The sequence below is a fragment of the Mastomys coucha genome, unplaced genomic scaffold, assembly GCF_008632895.1.
Source record: "Mastomys coucha isolate ucsf_1 unplaced genomic scaffold, UCSF_Mcou_1 pScaffold20, whole genome shotgun sequence".
Lineage (NCBI taxonomy): Eukaryota > Metazoa > Chordata > Mammalia > Rodentia > Muridae > Mastomys > Mastomys coucha.
In genome coordinates, this window is record NW_022196903.1 from 86,571,779 (window position 1) to 86,597,569 (window position 25,791).

General features: G+C 41.0%; 1 protein-coding gene across 5 annotated transcripts in view; it reads right to left on the reverse strand.

The window, feature by feature from the left end:
• Adamts9 (ADAM metallopeptidase with thrombospondin type 1 motif 9) overlaps positions 1-25,791 on the reverse strand; it is a 173,280-nt gene that overhangs the window by 68,737 nt on the left and 78,752 nt on the right. For all 5 annotated transcript variants that reach the window (XM_031382630.1, XM_031382628.1, XM_031382629.1 and 2 more), the window contains exons 23-28: positions 21,551-21,670; positions 20,533-20,637; positions 20,194-20,361; positions 18,341-18,598; positions 14,641-14,802; positions 8,228-8,404 (exon numbers count right to left, since the gene is read on the reverse strand). In XM_031382630.1, the coding sequence (XP_031238490.1) occupies positions 8,228-8,404; positions 14,641-14,802; positions 18,341-18,598; positions 20,194-20,361; positions 20,533-20,637; positions 21,551-21,670 (990 nt within the window). The remainder of the gene's footprint in view (positions 1-8,227; positions 8,405-14,640; positions 14,803-18,340; positions 18,599-20,193; positions 20,362-20,532; positions 20,638-21,550; positions 21,671-25,791) is intronic.

Below are 25,791 nucleotides of genomic sequence, written 5' to 3' on the forward strand. Positions count from 1 at the left end.
AGCTGGCTGGGTGACAGGTTTTGACTAAGTTCAAAGAAAACCAACAGCACACAGTTTTTGAAAAAGTCTTTTGTTTTTCAAGTTTAGACTTTGGGTAGGGGCAGGTTAAAGGCAGGGCCATGTTATTTATTAGAATTTGAGAACAGGGACTGTATTGAAAGGAAGCTGGCATTTCCTTGGGGAAGGGAGGCATAAAAGGCACAATTTTCAGACACCCAGAGGCCTTTTATTTCAGTTACACAAGGCAGCAGGAACTGTGCGGGAAGACAGAGATCAGGAAAGAGAAAACTAAGTATTCTATCCCGGATGGGAGGGGGCAACACCCCCTATTGCTGTCATTATAGGGCCTAAGTAGGATTACAAAGAGCTTATCCAAAATTTCAGAGGCTTGAAATAAACCCAGATCTACTCTTTTCTCCCCTAGGAAGGAAAACACAAATCTGAACATATTTATTTAAATAAGATATTTTGTAAAATTTCAAATATACATAAAGATTGCATTATCCCCATTACCTCCTCATCTAGAGTGCCTCAACCACCAATAGCTGCACCCCCTCGTCTCTTCATTTAGAGCCTTCCAACTTCCAGGTCAGCGTCCCCTTGCCTAGACACATTGCCAGAATCATTTCGTCTTTTCCTGATCAATCAAGATATCAGGTGATTTCTGAATGACTGGGGGTTTTGATTCCTTTTCATTTTATTTATTTATTTAGGTCTGAGATGTCTTGGAAGTGGCTTAGGGTGGATATTACTTGACTCTAGTTCTAAAGCTTAGATGATCTGAGAAGGAGTAGTAAGACTGGTAAGTACATCTTGATCCTTCAGCAAGAGAATCGGTAGCTTCATGGGTCAATTTGCAGGGAATACTTTTGCATGTCTTTCAGTCCTGTGGGGGGGTATGGGGTTGGGGGTGGGTGCTGTTCTTCAGTTTGAGGCATGCTGAATGGACCCATCCAGGTTCTCTTAACTCTGCAGTGGATGATGGGGTGTGCAAAGGCCAAGGGCAACAATGGAGGTGAAGAAGGAGAGGTCACCACAGCTCTGGAGTCTTCTGAAGTGTCTTTGAAATGGAGTCCTGCAAAGCTAATCTACTCAGTGTCACCTACTGGGTCCAGTGACTTAAGAAAAGCTGTCTCCCTAAAGTTTTCTCTTCGGAGAGACAATGGTCTCTTGGAATTCCAGATTCTACAATGTGGCTACCCGGTGCTCTCCATTCAAGTCCTCTCCTTAAAGGCATTAATCAGGTCTTGCCCTTCCAACCCACTGCACACGTAAACATCTCTCTCCTCAAGTGAACTTACTGCCACTATGAACTTGAACTCTGAGACGAAGGAGAGGAGTTTGTTTTAACAGCTGCTTTTACAAGGAGAGGCTGGACTTAGTCCTCCCAGGACAGCTGGTTCTGATTGTCCATCTTTCCACTATCCTGCTTTTCTCTCATGCCCAGCTGTGGCCCACTGACATTTTGTACAACAAAGCACAAACCACCCGAAGGGCGAGAGGATGCTATTTGTTAGGGATGCACTACACAGCGACTTCTCAGTGCTGATATGGGAGTTGTCTCCATGTTTACTTGGTTAAATTTGTTTTTTTTTTTTTTTGGCTAGTTTGTAACTAAATTTGTTACTGTAATCCAGGTTGTCTATCTGGTAGTCACCAGCTACAGGAAGTTGCATAAAATTTAGGATGACGATGGTTAATAGGTTTGTAAATTAATACCTTTAAAAATGTAACCTCTCACCCCTTATTTATATTGTAAGTGTTTAGGGTTTTATTGTGAGTGGTATGGGGATAGTTTCAGGTCTGATCCCTGCTAGTTATGCCTTACCACTGAGCTGTATACACCCCTAACTGCTCTTTAACCCTTTGAAAAAACTTTTGGGACAGGGTGTGGCAAAGCTACCCAGGCTGATTTATTTGGTAGCCCAGGCCAAGGCTTGGATTCTACTTCTTCAAACGGCCTAGTTGCTGGGATTATAGGTCTGTGCCACCATGACCACTTTCTGTGTCTAGTGTTGGTAACATGTTACTAGTGACTTCCATATTGGAAAACAGGAGCACAGACTATTTCCCTCACTGTAGGATGTTGTCAGGCACACAGAGAAGCCATGGGATGCAGATCTAGACAGGAACGGTGGATGTGTGTTCTCTTGCTTACTACCAACTGCACACGTTTATTTTAGCTGCCAATTTCTATTTTATAAACCTCTAGAAAAGGAAGTTTTGGTTTTAAAGTTGTTCACAACAATAATCCCACTTCAAGGGAACTGTAAGATGCAGAGAAGACAGTGCTCATTCCACACATTCCAGCTCTTTTTATTGGCCTCTATTAAGTAATAAGGGGAAATGTGCCCTTAGACTACAACTTCCCCAGGAGGAGCCTCTGGGTCCCAGCAAGGAGGAGGCAGAGAGCCCGGTCCTCCAGCCACATTTGAGATAAAATGTGTGTAGATTCTAGGACAGGGCTTTAAAAACCAAACAAATGAATAAAAAAATCTTTAAAGTTTCTGTTTCCACAGTGTTGGGTGCCCATTTAAAAATGATTGGACAACTTCACATGTACTCGGCGTGATGATTTTTATTTATTGAGTGAACATCCTCAGGACCAGTGAGGCTGTGGGTTCTAGTAGCAGATTGTCCTTTGAGTTTTAACTGGTGGAGTGGCCAGCAAAAGGCGTGTCCAGTCTTTGATTACATGAGTTTGGCTTTCTCCATCTCATGCTAAAATTTCCCTTTGTCATTTGCGGTGCACAGCTCTGACTTGCTCCTTTGCTGTGTCTGTTGTATAACAGGACCCAGCCCACAGTAGGCATCTGGGAAGTACTTGCTGGGAAATGGATGGCTTTTATTTGGAAGGGAACAAGGATAGGTCGTTTACTCCTTTACATTCTCCTCCAAGACAAACCTTCTGGATAAGCCCTAGCTAGTGTCCAGGATCCCCTCCCAGCCATTTACTCTTGGGTGCAACCCCTGCTGCCCCCTCCACATTCCGGGTTTTCATCCCTTTCCTCAATAGAGAGACAACTCCTGAGTCAGGCAGAGGACATTGTCTCCCCTGGGAGCAGAGCACCTCTCCTCCTGGAATAGAAATCTGCTAAGCCACCCTGAACCAGCTGACAAAAGGTGTGATGAAGTAGCTCTCAGAAGACGTGATGTAGGCATACAGTCACCATAAACATAAAACAAATTTAGTGGGTTGTTTTCTCTTCCATAAGTAGATGCAGACATGCATTTGGATGGCTCTAAACACTCCAGACAGGGGTGTTTTATAAATAGTCTTAATCTATATTGAATTTAGTGAATATGTGATTTCATATGTCATGGTATTTTGATAAAAAAAAAAAATCCAAAACAATGTATCCAGCTCAGGTTGGGCAAGACAATTGGAAGTACAAGGCCAACCTAGGTGATAGCAAGATGTTGCCTCAAAACAAAATAGGTCGTGTGAATATGTCATTTTTAAAAGTGCTAGAAATATGATTATTTTAGTGAACATATCACTTAGAGTTTTATATTTAATTATAATTTTCAAAGTTGAGATCTTACGTGATCACCCAACTCTGGACTAAAATGTATCTTTAGCATGAAAGAGAGGGTTGTTTTGGCGATGCCTACCTTAAGGCAGTTACATGGTCTTTCTGTAACTGCTGGTCATGGGAAATTGCCAATAGCACCAGTAATGTAGGATTTTCTGTTGTTGGGCTCAAATGCACAACATCAGAATCAGCTTAGTATCGTTCAGGTTGGATGATAATTTGAATTTTAGGAATCTCCTACCAAAAGTCTCATAATTCATTGAACATAACCTGCTTGATGTCTCTCAAAAATGAGATTAATTGAGTAGGCACATGACACGGGAAGTCTTGTCACTAAAGCAGATGATAGCAGCATGCAATGTGGCATAATAGTGGTTCCCCCTCATAGGATAGCAAAAAGGCTGGCATCAACACTCAGTAAGGTGAGCTATGGTTATCATCACCTACTTTACAATGCTATTTCATGTCACATCTTTATAAACCTCTATCTCATACAAGGATCTCCTCTCCCTTATCTTGGATGTGTCATGTGTAAGGGCTGTACATGAAAGGATGAAATGGAGGATGGGATAAGGCATTTTCCCCTGGATATACATTTTTGCAAAGGGAAGGCTGCCTTGGAATTTCCACCTTCATTGCTATTATATTTATCTTTCTTTAGTAATAAATACTTTCTGAAGCAGATTGAAGGTAAGCAAACAAAAGAAGTGCCAAACGGAAGCCTTCTGCAGCTGTCTGGGCAGAGACCCAGGTGTAATCCTGTGTGTACATTACTGGTTTGTTTCAGAATCATCTCTTCTAGTCATTTTTTTTTTTTTATCTTCTGGGTAGGTTATACCATTATTTTCAAATTCAGTAAACAGAGCATTCCGATTTCATAGTTGAAACTCAATAAACCAAGACAACATTATTAGAAAAGAGAGAGCTACCCAACATAGTGTTAAGTCTTACAAATTTTGTTTATCAAATTCATTATCACTTCTGATTTGGAATTCTTGTAAAGTAACCTTTCAAAATGCACACTTTAGCCTAGCCAACGACATGAAGTTTAATACATGGCTGTTCAGAGTTTGGGGGTGGGCTACAGGACAGAATTTACAAAATTAATATATATATGTGTATATTTTTAATCAAAAGAAACATACATTCATTTCTAATCCAAATAGCCTATTTGCCTTCATAGCTCACATATACTAGTTTTTAGACATTGCTTATGAAATTAAATAACATGAAAAAATAAATACTTTATTATATAAACACATAGAAATCTGTACCACTCAAAATATTCAGAAATATGTAGATGTGGCCGCTCAAAACTATTTTTAGCAATATGGTTGTGATATTTATAACTTTTTTTCTAGTGAAATAATGAGGTTGTAAAACACTGATGTCAAACATTTTCTCTTTCTACCTATAGGAACTGTACATTGTGATATGAAAATGAGGTAGACACAAATACTTAAGTGTGCTGGGCTGAAACCAGAGCATAGCTCCCTTGCAAGTTCATAAATGCTCATCATTCAGGTGGGCAAGCACAGGCCTCAGAGGCTCAGAGAAAGCTTATTGAGTTGTCATGGAAACACCCAAACAAGCCATTTCTGCAAAGAGAACCATCTCCAGGATGATCAGCAAACAGAAATACCGGGCATTGCAAACATTAAATTTCCCCAAACAGTCCTGCGAATGTGGCATTGATAGTGACACCACTTTTTTCTTCTAGATGGGTTATCTCTGTCTAGAATGCTCCTGACTTGTAAGACATTTCTTACTTTACCTTGACAACAGAGAGTTCTCTTCCCAGTTTGTCCCATTTGTCATGGGATACATGTGTTTGCTACCCAATGTGCTCTAGGACTGGCTCAATAGTTCAGCAGAGCTGAAGAACACCATTTCCCAAACCAAACAATGCCAAGAATTCAAGGACATTATTTTTAAACTTCCAGAAAAGACATTTTTGCAGGATATTTTTCTCAATCATGTTTTTTGTTTGTTTGTTTTTGTTTTTGAGACTGGGGTGGGGGGTTACTCTGTAGCTCTGGCTGGCTGGGAACTTGTTATGGTCTCAAACTAGAGGTGATACCCCTGACAGAGACACTGCCACCAGTGTTATAACCACAATTCATAGATCTGAGCCAGAACCTGTGGTCTCTCTGAAAGAGTGGTTTGAATCTGAAATTCAAAGAAGTTTCATTGTAAAGACTCTGAAACTTGTAGCAACAATGACCTGGGGTTTCTTTCTCAGATACTGCTCCTGCACAGGCAGCGCTGACGTAAGCTGTCTCCACTTGACCTTGGCTGTGTCACAGAGCAGTAGTTACTTTGTGATATGGCAGTGTCTATGTGTGGGAGTCTCTGGGAGCAAAAGCAACCTGCTGGAGTCATTACCACTCTGGCCTCTCCTCAGTCTAAGTTGCTTTCTATTGGAAGCAAGACCTTAGCACCTCAAAAGACCTTAGACCTTTTTTTTTTCTTTGTAGTCTTGTTAACTTCACTGTAAGTTACAATGGTAAAGCACCATAAAAAGACTTTATGGCTAGAAACAGGAGTCACTGAGGTATGCCAAAATGTAAATTAAGATATTATGCCAGAACATCCATGTAAATAAACATAAAATCAAAATCCTACAGTAAGAGTCTGAGTGATTGCTCTACATGTACATAAAATTAATATATTTAAATTATCTACCCACTTAAAGCATTTTTGATTTAACTCTTCAAAAAAAAAATCACAGTTTAAAAGCCTCATAAAGGTGGCCTCTCTTTTAAGACAGTAGAATTGAAATCTAAGTCAAGCAACAATAGCTTTATGAGATTACACAGGCAGTGAAGCTAGCTTTAAAATCCATAATCTGCATAGGCCAGAGCACAGAAATTTTAATCTCGTTTCTTTCTCTCTTATAGTTTAGTTGACTATATGCAGCTCCAAGAAGAACAGCAATATTAAATATTCTCTTCAGCTCAAAAAAGCCAGCAGCTTATACTTAAAATTTTAAGCTATTAAACTATCAATAGGGAATATACTGAGAGAATGTTCAAAGAGAAGAGAAACCAGCATATATATGTATGTACATACACACACATATATATGTATATTCATACACATATCCATATATATATACACAAGCAGGTATATCCCCAACACTATATTTTATAACTCACTATGAATATATTTTTCCATTTTCCTAAACAATTTATTTTAGAAAAATATGGGATAATCTAAGGATTAAAATCTAGAGAAGGGAGACACAGGTTTCTTCATCAAACCACAAGAGTATGTAATAAGGAGGCTTGTAAGGTTCTCACAGGGGCCTAACCAGTGACGTTAGAACTTTGAGAGTGTGAATGGACTCAGAAGAATTAGCTCTGGCTGAGTGAACATGCCACAGGCTCGAGAAGGAACACTTCACGGACAGTAGCATGCGGCAGTGACAGGGAGAAGTCGGGGCTTTCCAAGGACATCCTGCCTGTCCTGAGGTTACGTCAAGCCTCTTCTAAAGCATTCACCTGGAAAAGGTGCCAGTGTTGTAGACAAAATATCCTTAGAGAATCATAGATGGGACATTGTGCCTTTCCTTAAACTCTGGAATAAAACCCTACAGTCCAGCTAAGGAGCACAGTCTAGCTCCTGCTTCGACTTCTAGCTCAGTGCAGTACAGAACCTTGTAACTAGGGTATGGGACCAATCCCCACCGATGGAGCTATAGCTGCTGAAACCCTTGACTTGGAGAAGCATCAGTGGGTGTCCATCACACTCCTTCAGTTAGTCTGCTCTTCACCTGGTGCTAGGAACGAGTAAGAGCTTCCCACTGAATAAAAAGGGCTTCTGGAAATATAATGGCGGATTTCAGCTTCACTGCAATTAATGTGCTTATAGAATATTTACTGTACTTAGACACATCAGACCTACTGGCTCCATAATCTTTGCCACAGCTTAGCCAAGGCATTGCGTTGACACAGCTAATCCTCCTGTTTGCTTAGAACTGCCCCCAGAAGTTTGTATAGTATTTACAGTGGCAAACCTGCCTCACCACATCAGCTACTGGCTAGGAATGAAGTAAAAACTGGTCTCAGACGGACTTCCTGTCTGGGAGCAGGGAAGAGAGTCCAGATACCTTGGAAGATATTGAGTCACTGATTATTACACTGTTGAAAGATGATGATGATGGTGATGATGATGATGATGATAATAATAATAATAAATCTCCTGTATTTCCAAAATGACTAGTCTATTGGTGGGTTTAGACTTCCTGTTGACTGTGCTAAGATATATCCAAGTTTCACAAAGGCAAATGATAGTCATTGAAGAAAAAAAAAATGCCTGGCTCTCAACGAGTAGGAACCTTACTCTAAGAGTCAGAGCTACCACAACTTAGAAAGTGAAGATTGGCTGCTACTAGCAGTTTCTCTAAATCATTAGCAATATGCACACACACAGCTCTTTTAGGCAAAGGAAGCTACTTCTTGGTGCCATTTCTGCATGAGGTATATGTTTTCTATAAAGTCACTTTGGCAGTGCTATCCAGTGTCAATTCTACTGTGCTATATTAGGGAGAACATAATAGGGTGCTCACAGCCCAGTATCTAGTGTGCCTTCATGAGCGTGACAATTCTTGGCTATGAAGGCATACCCAAAAATACTCCTATCAATTGTCTCAGAGCTTGGGGAACAAACATGAAGCATTAGGGCCGTACCGAGCTCCACGGGCCAGTACTCCACGCAGCATCTTGTGGGCAAGCGTGTGTGTTGCACTGCTCACGGTCAGGAGGTTTGTCCAGGACTTCACAACTCAAATCTGGGAAGCGGTCACCGTTGGCCCGCTGACAGACCACCAGTCTTGTCCTCATGCCTCCACCACACAGCTTGGTACACTGGAAAGAGGGACAAAGAATGCTACAGTTAGTTTGTGTGAACAGCACACGACAAATTCTATTTCCACACAGGAAACTTTTCTTGTCTACACTTTATTATAGCATTGGGGCATCCTAAGTTTGACAGGCTGAGCCAAGGCAAATTGCCAACGATGATACAGCCAATGGATCATGGTTCCTCCTGTGAACATTAGGTATCTCTTAGTGAAGGCTTCCTTTCCATTCATAATAAGGACTTTTATATGGTTCATCTCATCAGGTTGAGAACACAGATACTTGCTCACATATAATAAACTGAAGGTTGGGAAGTTAATCTCAATCCATTAACCAGTAGCTAAGATAAAATTCTTTGAGGTATACAAAACCCAGTAAATAAATAAGTAACTAGAAACTACTCAATATCAAATAAAGCAATAATGGCTTGGCCAGTTTTATTTTATTTGGTGGCAGGTAATCATTTCTTTCTTTGGTTTTTGAGACAAAGTTTCACCATATATAGTCTAGGCTGGTCTGGAACTCACTGTAATCCAGATTGGCCCCTTGCCTCATCCTCCTGTGTGCTGAGATTATAGACATGAGCAACCAGGTCCAAGTTCAAACTTTATTTTTAAATGCTGCTGGGGGTTGAATCCAAGGACTGAGTTTTGCACAGACCCATGTGTCCCAGCAACTTCTCTGAAGCTGTTATGGGTGAGCCTTTGCTGATTTTCTTATTCCAATTCTGGTGTTCAACTGTTTAACTCTATTTCAAACCTCAGGACAAGTACAGTGTTCCCCCCGGGAATGAACAATCAGCATGGCGGCAGGGAATGCTAGCTGAAGTTCCCACTGCTGGCAGGACTCACAGTTGTGAGGCAGGAACAAGTTGTATTTCTTGGACAGCACTGCTGTGCTCACATCCAGGAACACAGACATTCAGTTTCCCTGCTGCGTCAAGGCCAGCTCTCCCACAACATTTGGAAGGGTCAGCCGCTGATAACGAAAGCATCGCATCACGGCAAAGGCAGGCGTAGACTCACCTGGCTTGGATCCAACTACAGAAGCCTAATTATGGATCCCACAGGACAAAACTGCACAAAGTGCTGGGAAGCCTCACATCAAACCTTCCCCCTTTCTCCCTCCTTTCCTCCCTCCTCCTTCAGTAGTGCTATCCAGAATGACATCAGTGAGAGGCAACAAAAAAAATCCCCGGAAAAACTGCCTGCGACTTCTAGGTTATGGATATGAACTGATGAGACATAAGACTGTGGACGGGTGGCCCCATCGTCTCCTATGTCTTTTTTTCCTTTCTTCTAGAGCTGGGGTCTCCCAGGTGTTAATTTTCAGCCTTTAATTGGTAAACAGTCACGACAGAACAACTCAACAAACTTTAAGTACGTGCTTTCCTTACAGATTCAACACTAGAGAAAGATTTTGATTAACATAAACATGTATATAAGTCCCACTATAAAATGTAACAGGAGCTCCAAACTCCCAATGCTACTAATAATTAGTACTACTACTAATGCACATCGCTCTTACTATTAATAAAGTAAGTTATTATTGCATTGTTACAATGTCACCTGGTTGATTGAAGGGTACATGTAGAGCATTTAATAGATGCTGTCTCATATAATAGTCATAAGTATTATGTAGGCAGTACTATGACTATTCCAGTTTATAGATAATGATGGGAAATTAGGCTAAGTTGTTACTATCACAAAACTGATAAAGCTCATAGCTAGGTCCAGCCAGATTCTGCACATCCTGAACCAGGGTCTATCGGGATGAGACTGTCTGATCCTTCCTTCCAAGCACCCTCCTCAGCTCCCCAGCTGTAAACAAAGTTCCACAACCAGTGCATTGGAAAAGCCGGGCACCTCAGCTTGTATGGCTTTCAGCCTCCAGGCATACAGAGAAAGAAGCCATAGACCCGCTCCCACCCACAAGAGCCTCAAAGAAAAGAAAACATCTAGGCATGACTTACCACCAAGGAGGTAAAATACCTCTACAACGAAAACTTTAACTCTCTGAAGGAAAAGGTAGAGAAGAACATTGGAAAATGGAAAGATATACCATTACCATGCTCATGGATTGATAGAATTAGGATTGTCAAAGTGATCATTTTGTCAAAAGTTATTTACAGATTCTGTACAATCCCAATCAAAATCACATAAATTAAAAACCACCACCACCACCACCAACACAAATGTTACCAAAAAGAGCCTGGATAGCAGCAAAGACAGTCCTGAGCATAAGGATCAATACAGAAGAGATTATCATTCTAGACCTCAAGACATGTTACAGACCATAGTAATGAAAACAATATGATACTTGCCTTAGTTAGGTTTTTCTATTGCTGTGATAAAACACCATAACCCAAAGCAACAAGGGTTAATTTCCTCTTATGCTTCCAGGTAACAGCTCATCACTGAGGAAAGTCAGGACAGTCAAGGAGGGCAAGAACCTGGAGGCAGGCTTGCTCTCAATGGCTTACTCAACTTGCTTTCTTATATAGCCAAGGACCATCTGCTCAGGAATGGTACCACTTACAATGGTCTGGGCCTTCCAACATCAATTACTGAATAAGAAAATGCCTCACACACTTGCCTACCAGCCAGGTTTTCTTTAAGGCAGGTTCTCAATTGTGGTTCTCTTTTGGCAGATAACTCTAGCTTGTGTCAAATTGACAAGAAAACCAAAGGGAGGACCAACGTGCTGGTGCAAAAACAGACATATAGACCAATGGAACAAAACTGAATACCCAGATATGGGTACATTTATATGGCAGCCAGCTAAAATCCGACAAAGATTCCAAACACATATACTGGAGAAAAGAAAGCATCCTCAACAAATTGAACTGGGGAAATTAGGTGTCCATGTAAAGAAAAACGAAATTAGACCCATATCTATCACCTGGCACAAACACTAAGTCCAAATGGATCAAAGAGCTCATTGCGAAACCTAAAACATGGAAAGAGCTAGAAGAAACATGGGCAAGAGCATAGGATGTAGGTGTAGAACAGGACACAATTGGCTCAGGTATTGAGGGCAACAACTGGCAAGTGAGACTTCACAAAACTAGAAAGATTCTGGACAGCAAAGGAACCAATCAGTAAAGTGAAGAGGAATCTCACAGAGTGGGAAAGAATCCTTGACAGCTATACAATACGACAGAGAATTAATAGCCATAGTAATAAGTAATTGTACTAAGAAGAGCTAAAATACAATGGCTCATTAAAAACAACAACAACAACAACAACTAGGCTTGGGATCTGAACAGAGAGTTCTTTAAAAAAAAAATGAAATGGCTAGAGCATATCTCAAAAATGTTCATTATAGAAAATATCTCAAAAAGTTTATTATTCATAACAACTAGAGAAATGAAAATCAAAATGATGTTGAGATTTTACTTTACCACAGTCAGAACGGCAAAGACCAGCTAGACAACCGCCAACAAATGCTGGAGGAATTTGAGGGAAAGGAAGCCCTCATTCACCGGTGATGGGACTGCAAAGTGGTCCAGCCATTATGGAAAGCATCATGGGAAAGACTCAAAAAAGCTAAAAATAAATCTACTACATGAGCCAGCTATAGTACTCCTGGGCATATGCCTAAAGGATTGGACATCCTACTCTGCAGATACTTGCTCAGTTGTGGTCACTGTGGCTCTATTCATGATAGCTAGGAAATGGAAACAACCCAGTGTTCTTCAACTGACAGTAGATGAAATGAAAATATGGCACATATACACCATGCAATATCATTTAGCTGGAGAGGAAAAAGAAATTGTGAAATTTTCAGGTAAATGGGATGGAACTAGAAAAGAACATATTGAACTAAGTAACTCAGACCCAGAGAGACAAATGCCACTTGTTTTCTATCTACTCTGAGTTTCCTAAGAGACAGTAGGATGCAGGGGAGCAGTAGGGAGAAGTGTAGCAGTGTACAAATGATTTGAAAGGAAAGATGGGGAAAAGTGAGGCTCTTTAATTAGGGAGGGGAGACGGAGATAAAGAAGAAGTGGAGAGGAGGGTAAGATAGTAAAGATGTATAGAAAAGTCATTGGAATCATTATATATCCACCTAACATTACATATAATATTGACAAGTCTGAGTATACATATACATATATAGTTACATATATTGTCGGGGCAGAGAAGCCTTTTTTTTTCTTTTTCTTTTTCTTTCTTTGTAAGGTGGGGAAAGACATGGTTTCTCTGTGTAATAGTCCTGGCTGTCCTGGACTCACTTTATAGATCAGGCTTGCCTCAAACTCTCAGAGATCTACCTGTCTCTACCTCCCAAGTGCTGGCCTGAGAAGTTTTCTTTTGAATAGTTGGTCAGAGTTATCTAAGAGACTCCAAAACATAGGTTATTGCTGGTTACCTTTGCCGCCTCCCTGAGATGGAAGGTAAGTTCCATGGCTGAAGACACTATGTATGTTAGAAACAGGATCCCAGAGCTGGTTTTGACCTCAAAGCCTCCTCCACGATGACTATCTTTCATGGTACCAGAAGGTGCCATGCAAGCTTCCAAGTAACCAATAGTCCTACCCATGCCTACATATTAAAACAACATTCAGCATGACAACATCCCTAAGGGTACACTAGTGGCATGCATACCATGGTGGCAACCAGCACCTGCCTACTGGGACTCAACAAGAGGGAAATCGTGCACGGTACGGGAAACAGCCAGCTATCTGAAGCTAATAAATTCGTGGTCTTGGAGGACAACCTATAGCCACTAAAACTGCATGGTTCCCAAATTCATTCTAATATTTATCCTTAACCATCAAACAAATATCTCTTTGCAACCACTACAGAAAACCACAACTGTTCAAAATCCGGAAAACAAGTGGCCATATGGTGCCTAGCCCCAAATGGGGCTATAATACAACTCATGCACATATGTATGCATACACACACACACACACACACACACACACACACAATAAATAAATAAATAAATAAATAAATAAATAAATCCAACCCAGCTATTAACACAACTCATGCACCTCAGGCTAAAGGATTAGAGAGCTATGAAAAGATTGTAGCAGCTAGAACAGGATGTTTGCTGTGAGATTTCATGTCTTAGAAATACCAGAGAACCTACACTTATGAAGTCTCATCAACATAGCTGCCTAAACAAATCCTAAACAAGGATGACATCAATAGATACTCTACAGTGCAAGGGACATCTCATCAGATTCCAACCCTAGACAAATAACTACAGGCAACTAGTGAATATTGAAAGTGAGAGAAAGAGTCTTCCCCAGGGAAGAGCTCCCAAGTTGGTTATCCAATAGCAAGTGGTCATCCCTGGAATCATATACATAGAAGTAACAATATATGGAACAAACAAGTTGTATTCACATATTTAGGATTACTATTATTATTATTTGTTTGTTTTGTTTGTTAAGACAGAGTCTCTCTGTGTAACCCTGGCTGCCCTAGAACTCGCTTTGGCTTTGAATTTAGAGATCCACCTATCTCTACCTCCTGAGTGCTGGGGTGAAAGGCATGTGCACCCACTGCTTGCCTCCTATTTAGGATTATATATGTATATATAATATATATATAAAATGGCAATTATAAAAACAGAGACCATGATTTTAGGAGAGAACAAAGGAGTGCACGGGAAGGGCTGGAGTGAGGAGGAAAGGGAAGCAGGAAAATGGTTTAATTATATCTTAGTTAGAAAAAGAGAATCACAGTCAGGAAGTGGACCTGTTTTCATGCACTCCAAACACCGTGTTGTGTTAACCTTGATCAAGAAAAGTCAAAGAGATCTTTATTGGAGCATTGAGAACATACAGCTCATCATTCACTTAGTGTCATCTGTGATCAGAATAACACCCATTCTGGTTTTATAAAGAATAACAATATATGGAACAGTATTTGAAACCTTGGAAGGCATTCTGCTATGGGAATGAGTGCACCCAAAACTATAAGAATAATGGCAAGACTCCCATGGCTACTTTAACATGTGATTTCCACCCCTTATAAGCATTCATTATTATTTTTAACTATGAGAGGTTAACTAATAAACAACTTATATTTACGCACAATCTTTCCTCATTACCCATCTGTTATATATTTGAGCTTTCTCTTGTTAGGTAGTAAGTGAATTTAAATTGAGATCTTCTAGGGAATCCCAGATCAAGAAACTTCTCCTAGATCTGGTTCTGAACAATGAGATCTTAAACAATAGGAGCCAGACAACAATGGACAGACAGACAAATGATTGGCTCTTACCTCTCCCCAGCTGCCGTAAGCCCATTGGGGACACGGGCCAGATTCACAGGCTCTTTGCTCATCAGGTTTGATTCTCTCTACACAGTCATTGGCTGTGTATCCATTTTCATCCTGACACACCACAACTCGCCTCTGGGAGCCTCCGGCGCAGGTACTAGAACACTAAGCACACAGAGCAGCAGATTTATCCTCAGCACCACCTGCCCCCTACCTTCACATAAATCAGCTAGGCAGATTTCATAGACAGTCTTCATAGTTAGTGGAGAAAGTTAGGAGAGGGACTGTGTACTTCCCCAAGGTCGGCTTGTTCACTTTGTACACTTATGCGAATGCCTGGACTGTAAGGGAGGCGTGTGCTTCCCTTCACATTCTCTAGCCTGTCAGCAGGGGTTGGCTGCAGTGAGTGATTATGTTTAGAGTTCTCCGTGCAGCCCGGTTCATTGTCCACCCAAGTTTGTTGTCCTCATCTCTGAGGGGGGCAGAAATATCACAGTTTGTGGACTTTTTTCAAATGTCAAGAGCTTCTAGAACGAATGTTTGCATCTCTTTCAACATAGAGGTTCACTCATACTTAATAAATTCCCAATTAAGGAAATTGAACTTGCATGTGAACTCCTTCAGTGACTTCCTAATGGTGCCACAGAATGTCATTTAGACATTAGACAGTGGGTGATTTTTCCCCCTTGCTCCCACCCCTGCTTTTTCTCAGGAACTCATATACTTCCGTGGCCAATAATAGTACAGCATGCTTTATTTGCCTTTTGCTTCCTCAGTGAATTCAGTTGAATTCCATCTTGACAAATCTCTCGGTCCACGTTAATGGAATGTTCTTGAATGGCCTTTGTTGTTTGCATTTCGGTGGTTTCCCACACACACTTCTCATAGCTCTCCTATGAACCTATAGTTGGTGCATTTCTCTTTCCAGAAATCTCTTACCTTTTTAACCTGGTGTATTTTCTAGCACCCTCCACTATGGTGACCAGGAAAGGCTGGAAGGCTTATACTCAATGAGTCTTTGAAACCATGCAATTTTCTCAAACTAACAAGCTGAGTGGTTTGGTTTTAGTTGTAGGTCCCAATTTTTGGAGAAAATTTCTTACTGTGTAGCCTCTCCTAATCTCAAACCCATGTGCGATTCTCCTGCCTTGGCCTCTAGAGTGCTGGGATTGCAGGCATGGGGGCCGCCAAATCCATCCCATACCTCACCAGTTCTCAAAGCCAGTGTCATTTAAAGTTATTCTCTGACTGTGCTTCCGCCAGCCTGTGCCATATCAAGATGTGAAGAAAAAATATGTTGCTGAGTGCATTTGACTACAGCTTAGTTTCTGGGCTGGGAAATAATAGTGGCTCACCTATCTTGGTCAACTGATAAGTGATTTAAAATGTTAGAAACCTTTCAAGCATCCTGCGGCCATATGATGCAGTCGTGGGCAAAGGCTCTTGCCTCTAAAGCTGATGCCCTCAGTTTGATTCCTAGGACTCATTTGGTGGAAAGAGAAAATTGACTCTGGGGAGTTGTCCTTTGATCTCCTCTCATGTGTGCACAAAAGAAAAGAAAAAAAAAAGGTAAAAATGCACCCTACGCACCACCACTTTTCCGTCATAGAGCGGGTCAATAGATTGATTGGTAGTGTCTGAGAACTATTTAAGTGTATTTTGTCTTACAAAATTTTATTTTTTTTCTCTGAAGGTTCTGGTATATTTACTCTAAGCCTACTTGGTTTTTCATGTGTTTGTTTTAGTTTCAAACTAATATAGAATAAAGACACAGAGAACAATAATCTTAAGTAGCTTTGAGGAGCAGAATGTAAAAAACACTAGAAAAGGCCTGCATGTTGTAAATGGACTTGTAATATCCCTTGAGCTTTCCACCCAATACAGTTTTGTATCGTCTCCTTACATTGTCACCTATGAGTCCGGTTACCCCACCACGGGGAGCATTCAGCGTTGCAAGCCACGCTTGCCAGGTACCATATTAATGCAAAGATTCCAGAGCAAATTTCACTCCCCAGGGAGAAATCAGACGAGACAACATGAGGCAAAAAAAAAAAAAAAAAAAAAATACAAAAGAAAGATAAAAATTACAAAGTCCAGCTGAAGCCTCACTTAGAAAAAGAGAAAAAAAATAAAAATAAACATGAGAGAAAACCAAAAGCATCATAAGGAAAATAATATACTTTCCTGATCTAAACCTTCTAGGTTGGGGACTCTGCCACAGGGCAGAATCATTCAACTGGAAACAAACACATCTTCCCTATAAATAGATTCAAATAAAAATAGTTCTAAATGACAAAATGAAACCCCTCCCCACACCAAACATCATCAACAGCCAAAAAAAGAAAAAGAAAAAGAAAAAGAAAAAAAAACAACAAAACAACAACAAAAAACCTTTCATAGCACCATCAAAATATACATGTGTGACTTCTGAATATTTTTTTTCAAGCCAGGAAAAACCACAATTACTCAGTAACCAGGGACTCTGATCACTGGTCAGTTTTTTAGAACGGAAAACCTGAAAACTTTCCTAAGTAGGGGAGGGAAACTTGCAGGAAATGAGAGAGAAGGAGGAGGAGGAAGAAGTGGAAGAAGAGGAAGAGGAGGAAGAGGAGGAAGAGGAGGACGAGGAGGAAGGCAGGTGAAGCTGCTGGGTTAGAAAGCCAGCAGTCACACTCAGGAGTCTACACAGACTCCAATCAGCGCCCACAGGCCAGATTTCCACTGCATTTACACTCACTGTGGGGGAGTGGCAGACTTCTAATCCTTTCAGCCCAGAAATAATTTAACACAATTAGCGGTACTAGAGGGAAACTAGACATAAAAAAATCAACAAGACTCCCAGGGATCGGCATGCCCACTCTAATTACTCAGCCTGCAGACGTTGTTGTCATCCTTCCCTTTGGAATGCCATGAAATGCTTCAGCATTCTACAACGTATTTTTGAAAAATCATCCAGCATAACAGTTTAAAACCATCTGAATGCAATTTCTTTTCTATTGACATTAAATATTTTTCAAGGCCTTGGTGGTTGGAAGGCCAGGAACAACAAGTGTGAGGAAGATAACTCAGCAGTTGCCTGGCTTCACCCCGAAGCAGGTGAGGCACAAAGCCCTTTACATAATCATCTCATTTAACCCATGAAATGACAGGAAAGGACTTAACATTGTCATCCTTTTGTAGACAAGGAAATTGAGGTTAACCTAGGAAAGGACACCTGCCTCCATTAAGAACTCCCCTTCAACCTAGGGGAGAGCTTCTCAGGTGAACGCGCTTGCTGCCAACCCTGGGGACCTGACTTCAATCCTTGGGGCCACACAGTGGAAGGGAGAGAATCCACTGCAGCTATCCATAGTCTGATTCTCACAATCATGCATGTATTTGCACATACATGTACAAATAAGCATTTAAGAAGAAAAGAAAAAAGAACGCCTCTGCAGAAAATCTTTCTGCTCTCCCTCTCCTCCAGTTATACTCCACCTGGCTGTCATGGTTCAGACATGACATCTCATCACCCAGGACTGAAGCTCCCTCCTCCAAAGGGGTTCTTCCCTGGAACTACAATGAAGCCATTGGTATTCACCACACTTGACTGCAAAGGTGTGCCCATAATTTTTCAAAGGGAAACTGCTTCAGAACCAATTCTAGTCTGCTTTCCACCATATACTACTCAAGTCGGAGAGAAGGAAGCAGAGTGGGTACTCACTGCTCCCCAGGGGCCGGTTCTCCATTGGTTTCCTCCTAGCACGTGAGTGCGGCTAGGGCTGTCACTCCTGGGACGGAAGTCCTCGTTTTGAAATGGGTAAGCCAAGCCAGTCCATTGAGGGCACGGTAACATGGAGCAGTCCTGGTCAGTCTCTGGGATATAATCTGGGTCACACTCACTCCGATCAATCACATGGTCGCTGTAGTTGACACACACCACTTGTCGGGTTGCCTTACCTTGCCCACAAGTCACGGAACACTATGTTGAATATTCAGAAAGAAAGAGGGGACTGTCATTTTGGAGTCAGAGTTATGGTTTTGAGTATATGTTTCTGCAGGTGGCTGAATATTTTCCCAGGTGCCCAGCTAAAAGTCTTAGAATCAGCTTTGATTGCTTTCTTCTGTTTCCATCTGATATCTCGTGCCAGGATTAAAGTCAGTGATATCAGCTGCGCTCTTCTGCTTAGGACTTGATACATCCCACATAGGTATTGTTTAGCAGTGACATAATGCCACCTATTACAACTTGACTCATGCACACATCCGGTGACTTCCTGTACCACTTAAAACAATATCCAAACTCCTTGTTGATTTGCTAGGCTTTTGACTACAGAGTCTCTGGCTACTGCCTTGGCTGCTCTTTCATTCTTGATCTACTGTAATTAAAGATTATTTTTTCCTCCTACTTTGTGCATTAAGGTTAGATTATTAGTCACTTGTTGAGTACCTATTTTCTACTAAGCATCCAATGCATACAATCTCAATCACACTAATAATGTCATAAAATAGATATTCATCCTGGTCATTGTTTGAAGTTAGTTTTATTTACTTATTCAATTTTGTGAGAGTGTGTGTGTGTGTGTGTGTGCAGGCCTGTCTTTCTGTAATTCCTTGTCTCATTCCCTTGGGACAGTGTCTCACTAAACCATAGACTCTTGGTTTTCAGCTAGGCTGGCTAGCCAGCAAGCTCTGGGGATCCTTTAAATCTGTTTATCTGGGCTCCCCTGCACTGAGTTACCAGCACACCCTCCATGCCCAGTCTTTATGTGGGTGCCACGAATGTAACCTCAGATTCTGCTGGCACAGAGAGAGCTCTTACCCATTGAGCTATATCCTAGGCCCATTCTTCTTTTAAGAGCAGAAGAAAAAAAAATGTGGCTCAAGAGTTTAAATTGCTCTGAATCAGGCAATCAATAAATGACTGGGTCTGAGTTTCTGTGTAGCTCTGTGAGTCCCTGTCTCACACATATATTTTTAAATGTCCTGCAATACTAATCGTATTTTTCCACAGCCTCCCTATTCACCTAACCTAAGCTACTTCCTAGATTGTGGGAGTGTTGAAGGGCTGACGTCAGACGTTGCCTGAAGAAAAGGTTCATCTGCTTTTATAAAAGTCTACCCAGATGGTGTTTGTGTCCCTAGAAGACAGGGCCCACAGCAATGTGAGAAGGTCCCATGGCACTCCTGGAAGGGAACTAAGGGACACACCTGCCTTTGAGAGATTACAGGATGCATGAGCAATCAGACTCAAAATCAGAGAATCCCTAGACTACTTCCTCTTCTTGCTGCTATTGGGGCTCTGTAAGTCACTTATATAGTGATATGCCTCTGCAGACTGAGATCTGCACAGCCCAGCAGGCCAGGTATTGATTCACATATTATTTTTAAATGTGCACTCCTTGGATATTTGACTAAGATTTCTTTCACATTTAGAGAGATATGCATATGTGAAATAGGATAATTTAAGTCTCGTGTCCAACTCTGAAATATTATCTGTTCATAATATGAACCCTCCAATTCCTTATCCTGCATCCATCTTCCAATCCCATCCAACCCCATAAAACCCATGCTTACAGAGCTCCAGTCTAGAGCCTTCCACTGTCCACAGGGCGTCACAGAACACTCTTCCTTGGCTACTGGTTTAGGCAAGGAAGCACAGGCACTCTCATCAGCCACAGAACCGTCCTCATCCCGGCAGCTGACATATCTCATCCGGGTACCTTTTCCACAAGTGGCTGAGCACTGCGTGTGGGAGTGGAAGGACACAGATGTGTCATTGAGATGGCTTCCTAGTGTTTTCCACTTAGCCCAGTTTCTTATCAGTTCTTAACCTCCTTTCTAGAGTCAGGTCAGAGTACCTGTCTCCTCTGCATACCTCCCCACTGTCCCGCCCCCCCCAGGTCTGTTGCTTACTGGAGTCCAAGACCCAAATCGCCACTGGGTTCTGGGTACACTGTGTGCATTTCTCCTTGGTTCTAGGGCCAGTATGGAAGGGTGGCAAGATGCTAATTCACAGTCCTAGACATGAAAGGAGAAAGCATTTACCTTCGAGGCAGCACATGCTCATAGAGACACAGTCATGGTAAGAGAGCAGGACACACCGAGAACGTCTAAATACTCTTATTTCTGCCTGCTTCTACAAACCCCATGGCCTTGCTTAGCCCCCCAAACACTCTTAGCTCCAGTTGTTTCAGTTTCAGAGAGGAATATGATCTGAATCCTTTTCTGGATGCCTTAACACAGGGCAGGGTCTCCTTAACGGCCAGTAAAGCTCTGTTTAGTCACCTGTTTATAGGAAAGGAAAGGAAACGCTGTGAAGGGGTGTGTGTGTCTGGAAAGAGCAGGGTAACATTTAAAAAGTATTAACTGTTAATGTTTAAATATTCTCAAGGCTAAACTGTGTTCTCACACTTCAGGTAGTTTCCTAATCAAAATTTGCTAATCCTAAACTTGTTTTCCTAGGGGGCACCTAAAGATAACACCTGGGGCCCTGAAGGTCAACCTTTGATAAAAAAGGAATTTTCTGTTCTCCAGCGGTAGGAATTCTGCATAATGCCCCTTAATCACTGGGAGAACATAGCTGTAGTGAACTCAGTCATTTGTGGGTGGATACAAGTCTCTTATTTACAGAGTGGAAAACAAAAGAGCACACCTGTTTATAATCACTCCCAGCCTCAGGAGCTGCCCACAGCTCCTTGGTTTGATACATAGCTATCAAAACCCCAGCAGTCAGCTGACTCAGTGCAGAAGTGCTATGGCCTGAGACTGAAGGTCACTAATGCTTGGCCGTCTTCAACACTTGGGACAAAACTTTACATATGGGGTGAAAATTCTAACTGGCTCCATGCCTGGTTTTTTTCCTTTGCCTGTGCTCCAAAGAGAGTCCCAAAGAGGCCCAAAGCCAATACCTGAGTTGAAACAGGAGACTCACCTGGGTGTCGGTTGGCCTAGTTGCTGCGTTACAGTCATTGTCATCGACCACTGACATGTAAGTCCCCATGGTGCACTTCACCGCCCTTAGCTGGTATCCTTGACCACAAGTGACACTGCACTGGAAGAACGAAAAAAAAAACCAAAATGTCACCAAACCCTTTCTTTCACATACGCACCTCTAATGTTCTGCAAGAGAAAAGTCCTCCTGTCACAGTGGACTGTGACACTCAAAGGCTGGCACTCAAAGATTAGGTAAACCTATGTAATCTTGCTCCACATAATTTACACTGGTCTTTTACTATATTGGCATTTAGAATTCTTTCTGTCTGCTACTGGAATCACACTTATAAGAGTTCAGCTCCTTGATCACGAGCTCCAGGAGGAAGAGGGGCATGTCTCCATAACTGTCAGACCTGTCACACTCTACCTGCTGGAGTATCCTGGTTAACACAGGTATTTCGTACACCTCTGTGATTTTTGACTTCTGGGAAATAATTCCCAGCCAATCATGGAAAGTTGTATCAATATTTCTGCATAGGATGCTTTTTGCAGAGTTATTGGTAAGAAAGAGATGAGATCTTGGAAAGCACCCACACATACACTAGCCAAAAGGTAGTTAAGTATGTCACAGCATACAAGTAGTACAGAGATCAATGCAGTGCTGCAAGGCACTCTGTTAGAGTTACAGACTGAGGAAAGGGATGGGGCTGGGCTGTTATGGGTAAGACAGCAGAAGATGTTGAAAGAATCCATCCCTATACTGAAAGAGTTACTAATCCAGCAACAACGGATATGAGACAACTGTTAATTGGAGTTTCAATGGTAAGAACTTTAAAACTTGCAGTTGAAAAGTACTTAATGAAGAAAGAAGCTGAAAAATTGGGTAACAAAGGATCATGACAGTTCTTACTCTTCCAACCACATTGTACATTCATTTCAATGTACATGAAACATTGTTTCAAGATAGGCCACCAGTGAGGCCACACAACAAGGATCAGTACACTGATAAGATAACATGGGACACATCTTCTCTGACCACAATGAAATGGTCAAAAGCAAACCTGGAAAGTTTACCAATGTGTGGGAACTGATAAATTCCCTGGTTGAGTTAATCAAGCAGTATGTCAGAGAACAAATCGCCGAGATATTAGAAAATACTCTGGGGAGAGAGATGAGAGAAGCAGAAGAGAACTGGAGAGACACGGTGAAAGCAGGGTGCATGCAGAAATGGATCTCTGCAAATGGCTACATAGAAATTAATAAGAAAGATTTCAAAACAGTAGCCTTACTAGCAATAGGAGCTTACCTTCAAGTTGTGGAGGGCAACCTATAGTACTGGCAACAGCCTGTAGTGCCGGTGGTGGTGGTGGTGATGGTGGTGGTGATGTCTACGGGACCCTTTGGCCAATGACTCAAAAAGATGTAACTCATCCCTGGGACTGGGGATTTTTTAATTTGGTAGCATTTGGTGTCTAGTTGTGATATTGTGCCCTATTATGCGGTGACTTTAACTTCAGTTGTCTTCAATGACATGACACTGGGTATATCAACTACACTCTGAGTCATTCTTCGTAATCAGGAGTAGATGACCAACACAGATCAGACGCCATGGTTTTTAGTGGCTCTTTGGCCACTAAGAGAAAGAACATGAATTTGGGTGGGGAGGAAGATGGGGAAGATTTATGAAGAGTTGTGGGACAGGAAAGAGCATGAGAAAAATATGGTATTCTCAAAGAATAAGTTAAAAGAAATAAAAAAAAACCTAAATTTTTATCTTAAGGAACAAAAAGGAAGAGCAAGCTAAAACCCAAAGAAGAAGAAAGTAAGTGATAAATACCACAGTAGACTTGAGCGGGATACAGGATAAAGTACAAACCCAGAGGACAGGAGGTGGGGCCTGGTGGGAAAGCACATGACTGGCATACCTGAGGGCCTAGGTTCAATCCCCACTACCAAAAGAGAGAGAAGAAATAAATATATGAATATAGCTCCACAAAGAGATAGACTCAATAATGAAACTTTTCCAATTAAGTCCAAGTGAATGCTACTAAATACTAAAAGAAATGTTAACATCAGTTCTTTTTAAACACTCCCAAAATATTGAGGAGGGATCATTTTCCACAAGGTCAGCACCTAAATATGTAAGAACCAAATATCTTGTCTTTTATTAAAAATACTGCAAAGAGCATCCTAGCTAAGAATACTGATACAACATTCAGTTATTTCTTGAGAATTTATCCCATAATTTGATATCAATATCACAAGTGTGTGTGTGCATGCGTGTGTGATATAGACAAATATCTTTTGTAAATAAAGATGCAAAATCTTTCAAGAAAATACTAGTAATTAAACTCTGTAACATAGTATGGGTTGTAGTCATGTGGGAATTAGCCCAGAAATGCAAGGCTGGCTTATGATTAAAAAAAAATTAATGAAATGTATCATATAAGTAGATAAAACAGAAAGAAAAAAATACTTAAAAGGACCTATGATCATGTCAACTGAAAAAAAGTCACTTGGCAAAATTAAAAAAAAAAAAACCAAAAAAAACAAAAAACAAAACCTTTCATGCAAATGCACCCCCCAAAAAAGTAAGTGGACCCTCCCTCAATGTGGTAAAATGCTTGTCTACATGCTTCCTACACAGTGGGAAAGACTTTCTCCTCTGAGGTCAGGAACCCGACAGGAAGTCTCCTGTAACCTTCACTATTCTGAGCACACTGGAGGTCTAGCTGGAGACAAAGGAAGGAGGGGGAAAAGTCAAGATTGGAAACAGAAGCCAAGCCTAGCCTATCTGCCCACGTTATCACAACAAACACAGACATCTCAAGGAATCTTCGGGGAAACCACCATCGCTAACACTCAAATCCAGCAGTTTCTGGACACCAAGTGAAATAAAAATAATAAAAAAGATGATGATGGTGATGATGATGATGATGATGAATTAGATATGTTTCTACAGATCATCAAAAACAACCGAAAGGGAAATTAAGAAAATAAATGCATTTATAATGATATCTGAAAGAATAAAAATATTAGGAAAAATGTAACTATAAATGTGAAAGACTTCTATGATTAAAATCTCTAAAGGAGTGAAGAAATTAAAAGTCTTAAACTGAAAGATACTTATTTACTGTAAAATAAGGCTATAAAATTTCAATACTCACCAAATAGATCTAGAGTCCATTGAAACCCAGTGGAAAAAAACCACATACCTTTGTGAAGCGTGAATACAAACTGGTTCATACAAAAGGAGTGTATGCAAAATGGGAAGAGACTCCAAGCACCAACAAATGTAGAAAAAGAAGGATATAGTTGGACTCATCTTTTCCCATCTCAAAATTTTGGAAAGGAATTGAAATGGTTTCGTGCTGGCATCAGGACAGGGAGTCAGACTGGTGGGGCAGAGTTCCGAGTCCAGGAACAGACTTCTACATTTATGCTCTAGTGGTTTTTGACAGGTGTGCCAATACTCTTAACGGAGAAATAAAGTCTCTTCAACAAATAGAACAGGGACAGATGTTTACCCACATGTGTGAAGCCAGACTCCCACCTCAGATATATATATAAATATATATATATATATATACATATATATAGTTATATAATTATATATATAGTTACATATATACATATAATTAAAAATGCATCAGTTGCCTAAAAACAATAGCTACCAACTATTTTTAACTCTAAAAATAAAAAGGGCATTCGTGCTATTTGCCAGTGGTTTGTTCACTATTATACTGTAAGCAAAGACAACAAAAGAACAAATAAATTACACCCTGCCTGAATGAAAACCATCTGTCCATCAAAGGACATGATCAGCAGAGTTTTAAAAAACAACAAATGAGAGGAGAAAGTATTCGTAAATGATATATTTGATTTTTAAGAATCAGTACCCAGGCCATGTATGGAACTCAAATAACATTAGCAGCCTCCTGATTTTTGTTTTATTTTTGTTTGTTTTTTTGTTTTTTGTTTTTTTGAGACAGGGTTTCTCTGTGTAGCCCTGGCTGTCCTGGAACTCACTCTGTAGACCAGGCTGGCCTCGAACTCAGAAATCCGCCTGCTTCTGCCTCTCAAGTGCTGGGATTAAAGGCGTGCGCCACCACTGCCTCCTGATTTTTAAACAACTGGGTGAGACTAGAAAAGGGAATGATACTGGGTAGATTGTAGGAAAGTGAGAAAAGGTATGTTTTAAAGTGGTTGATAGGTTTCTTTGATTCCTTTTTTTTTTTT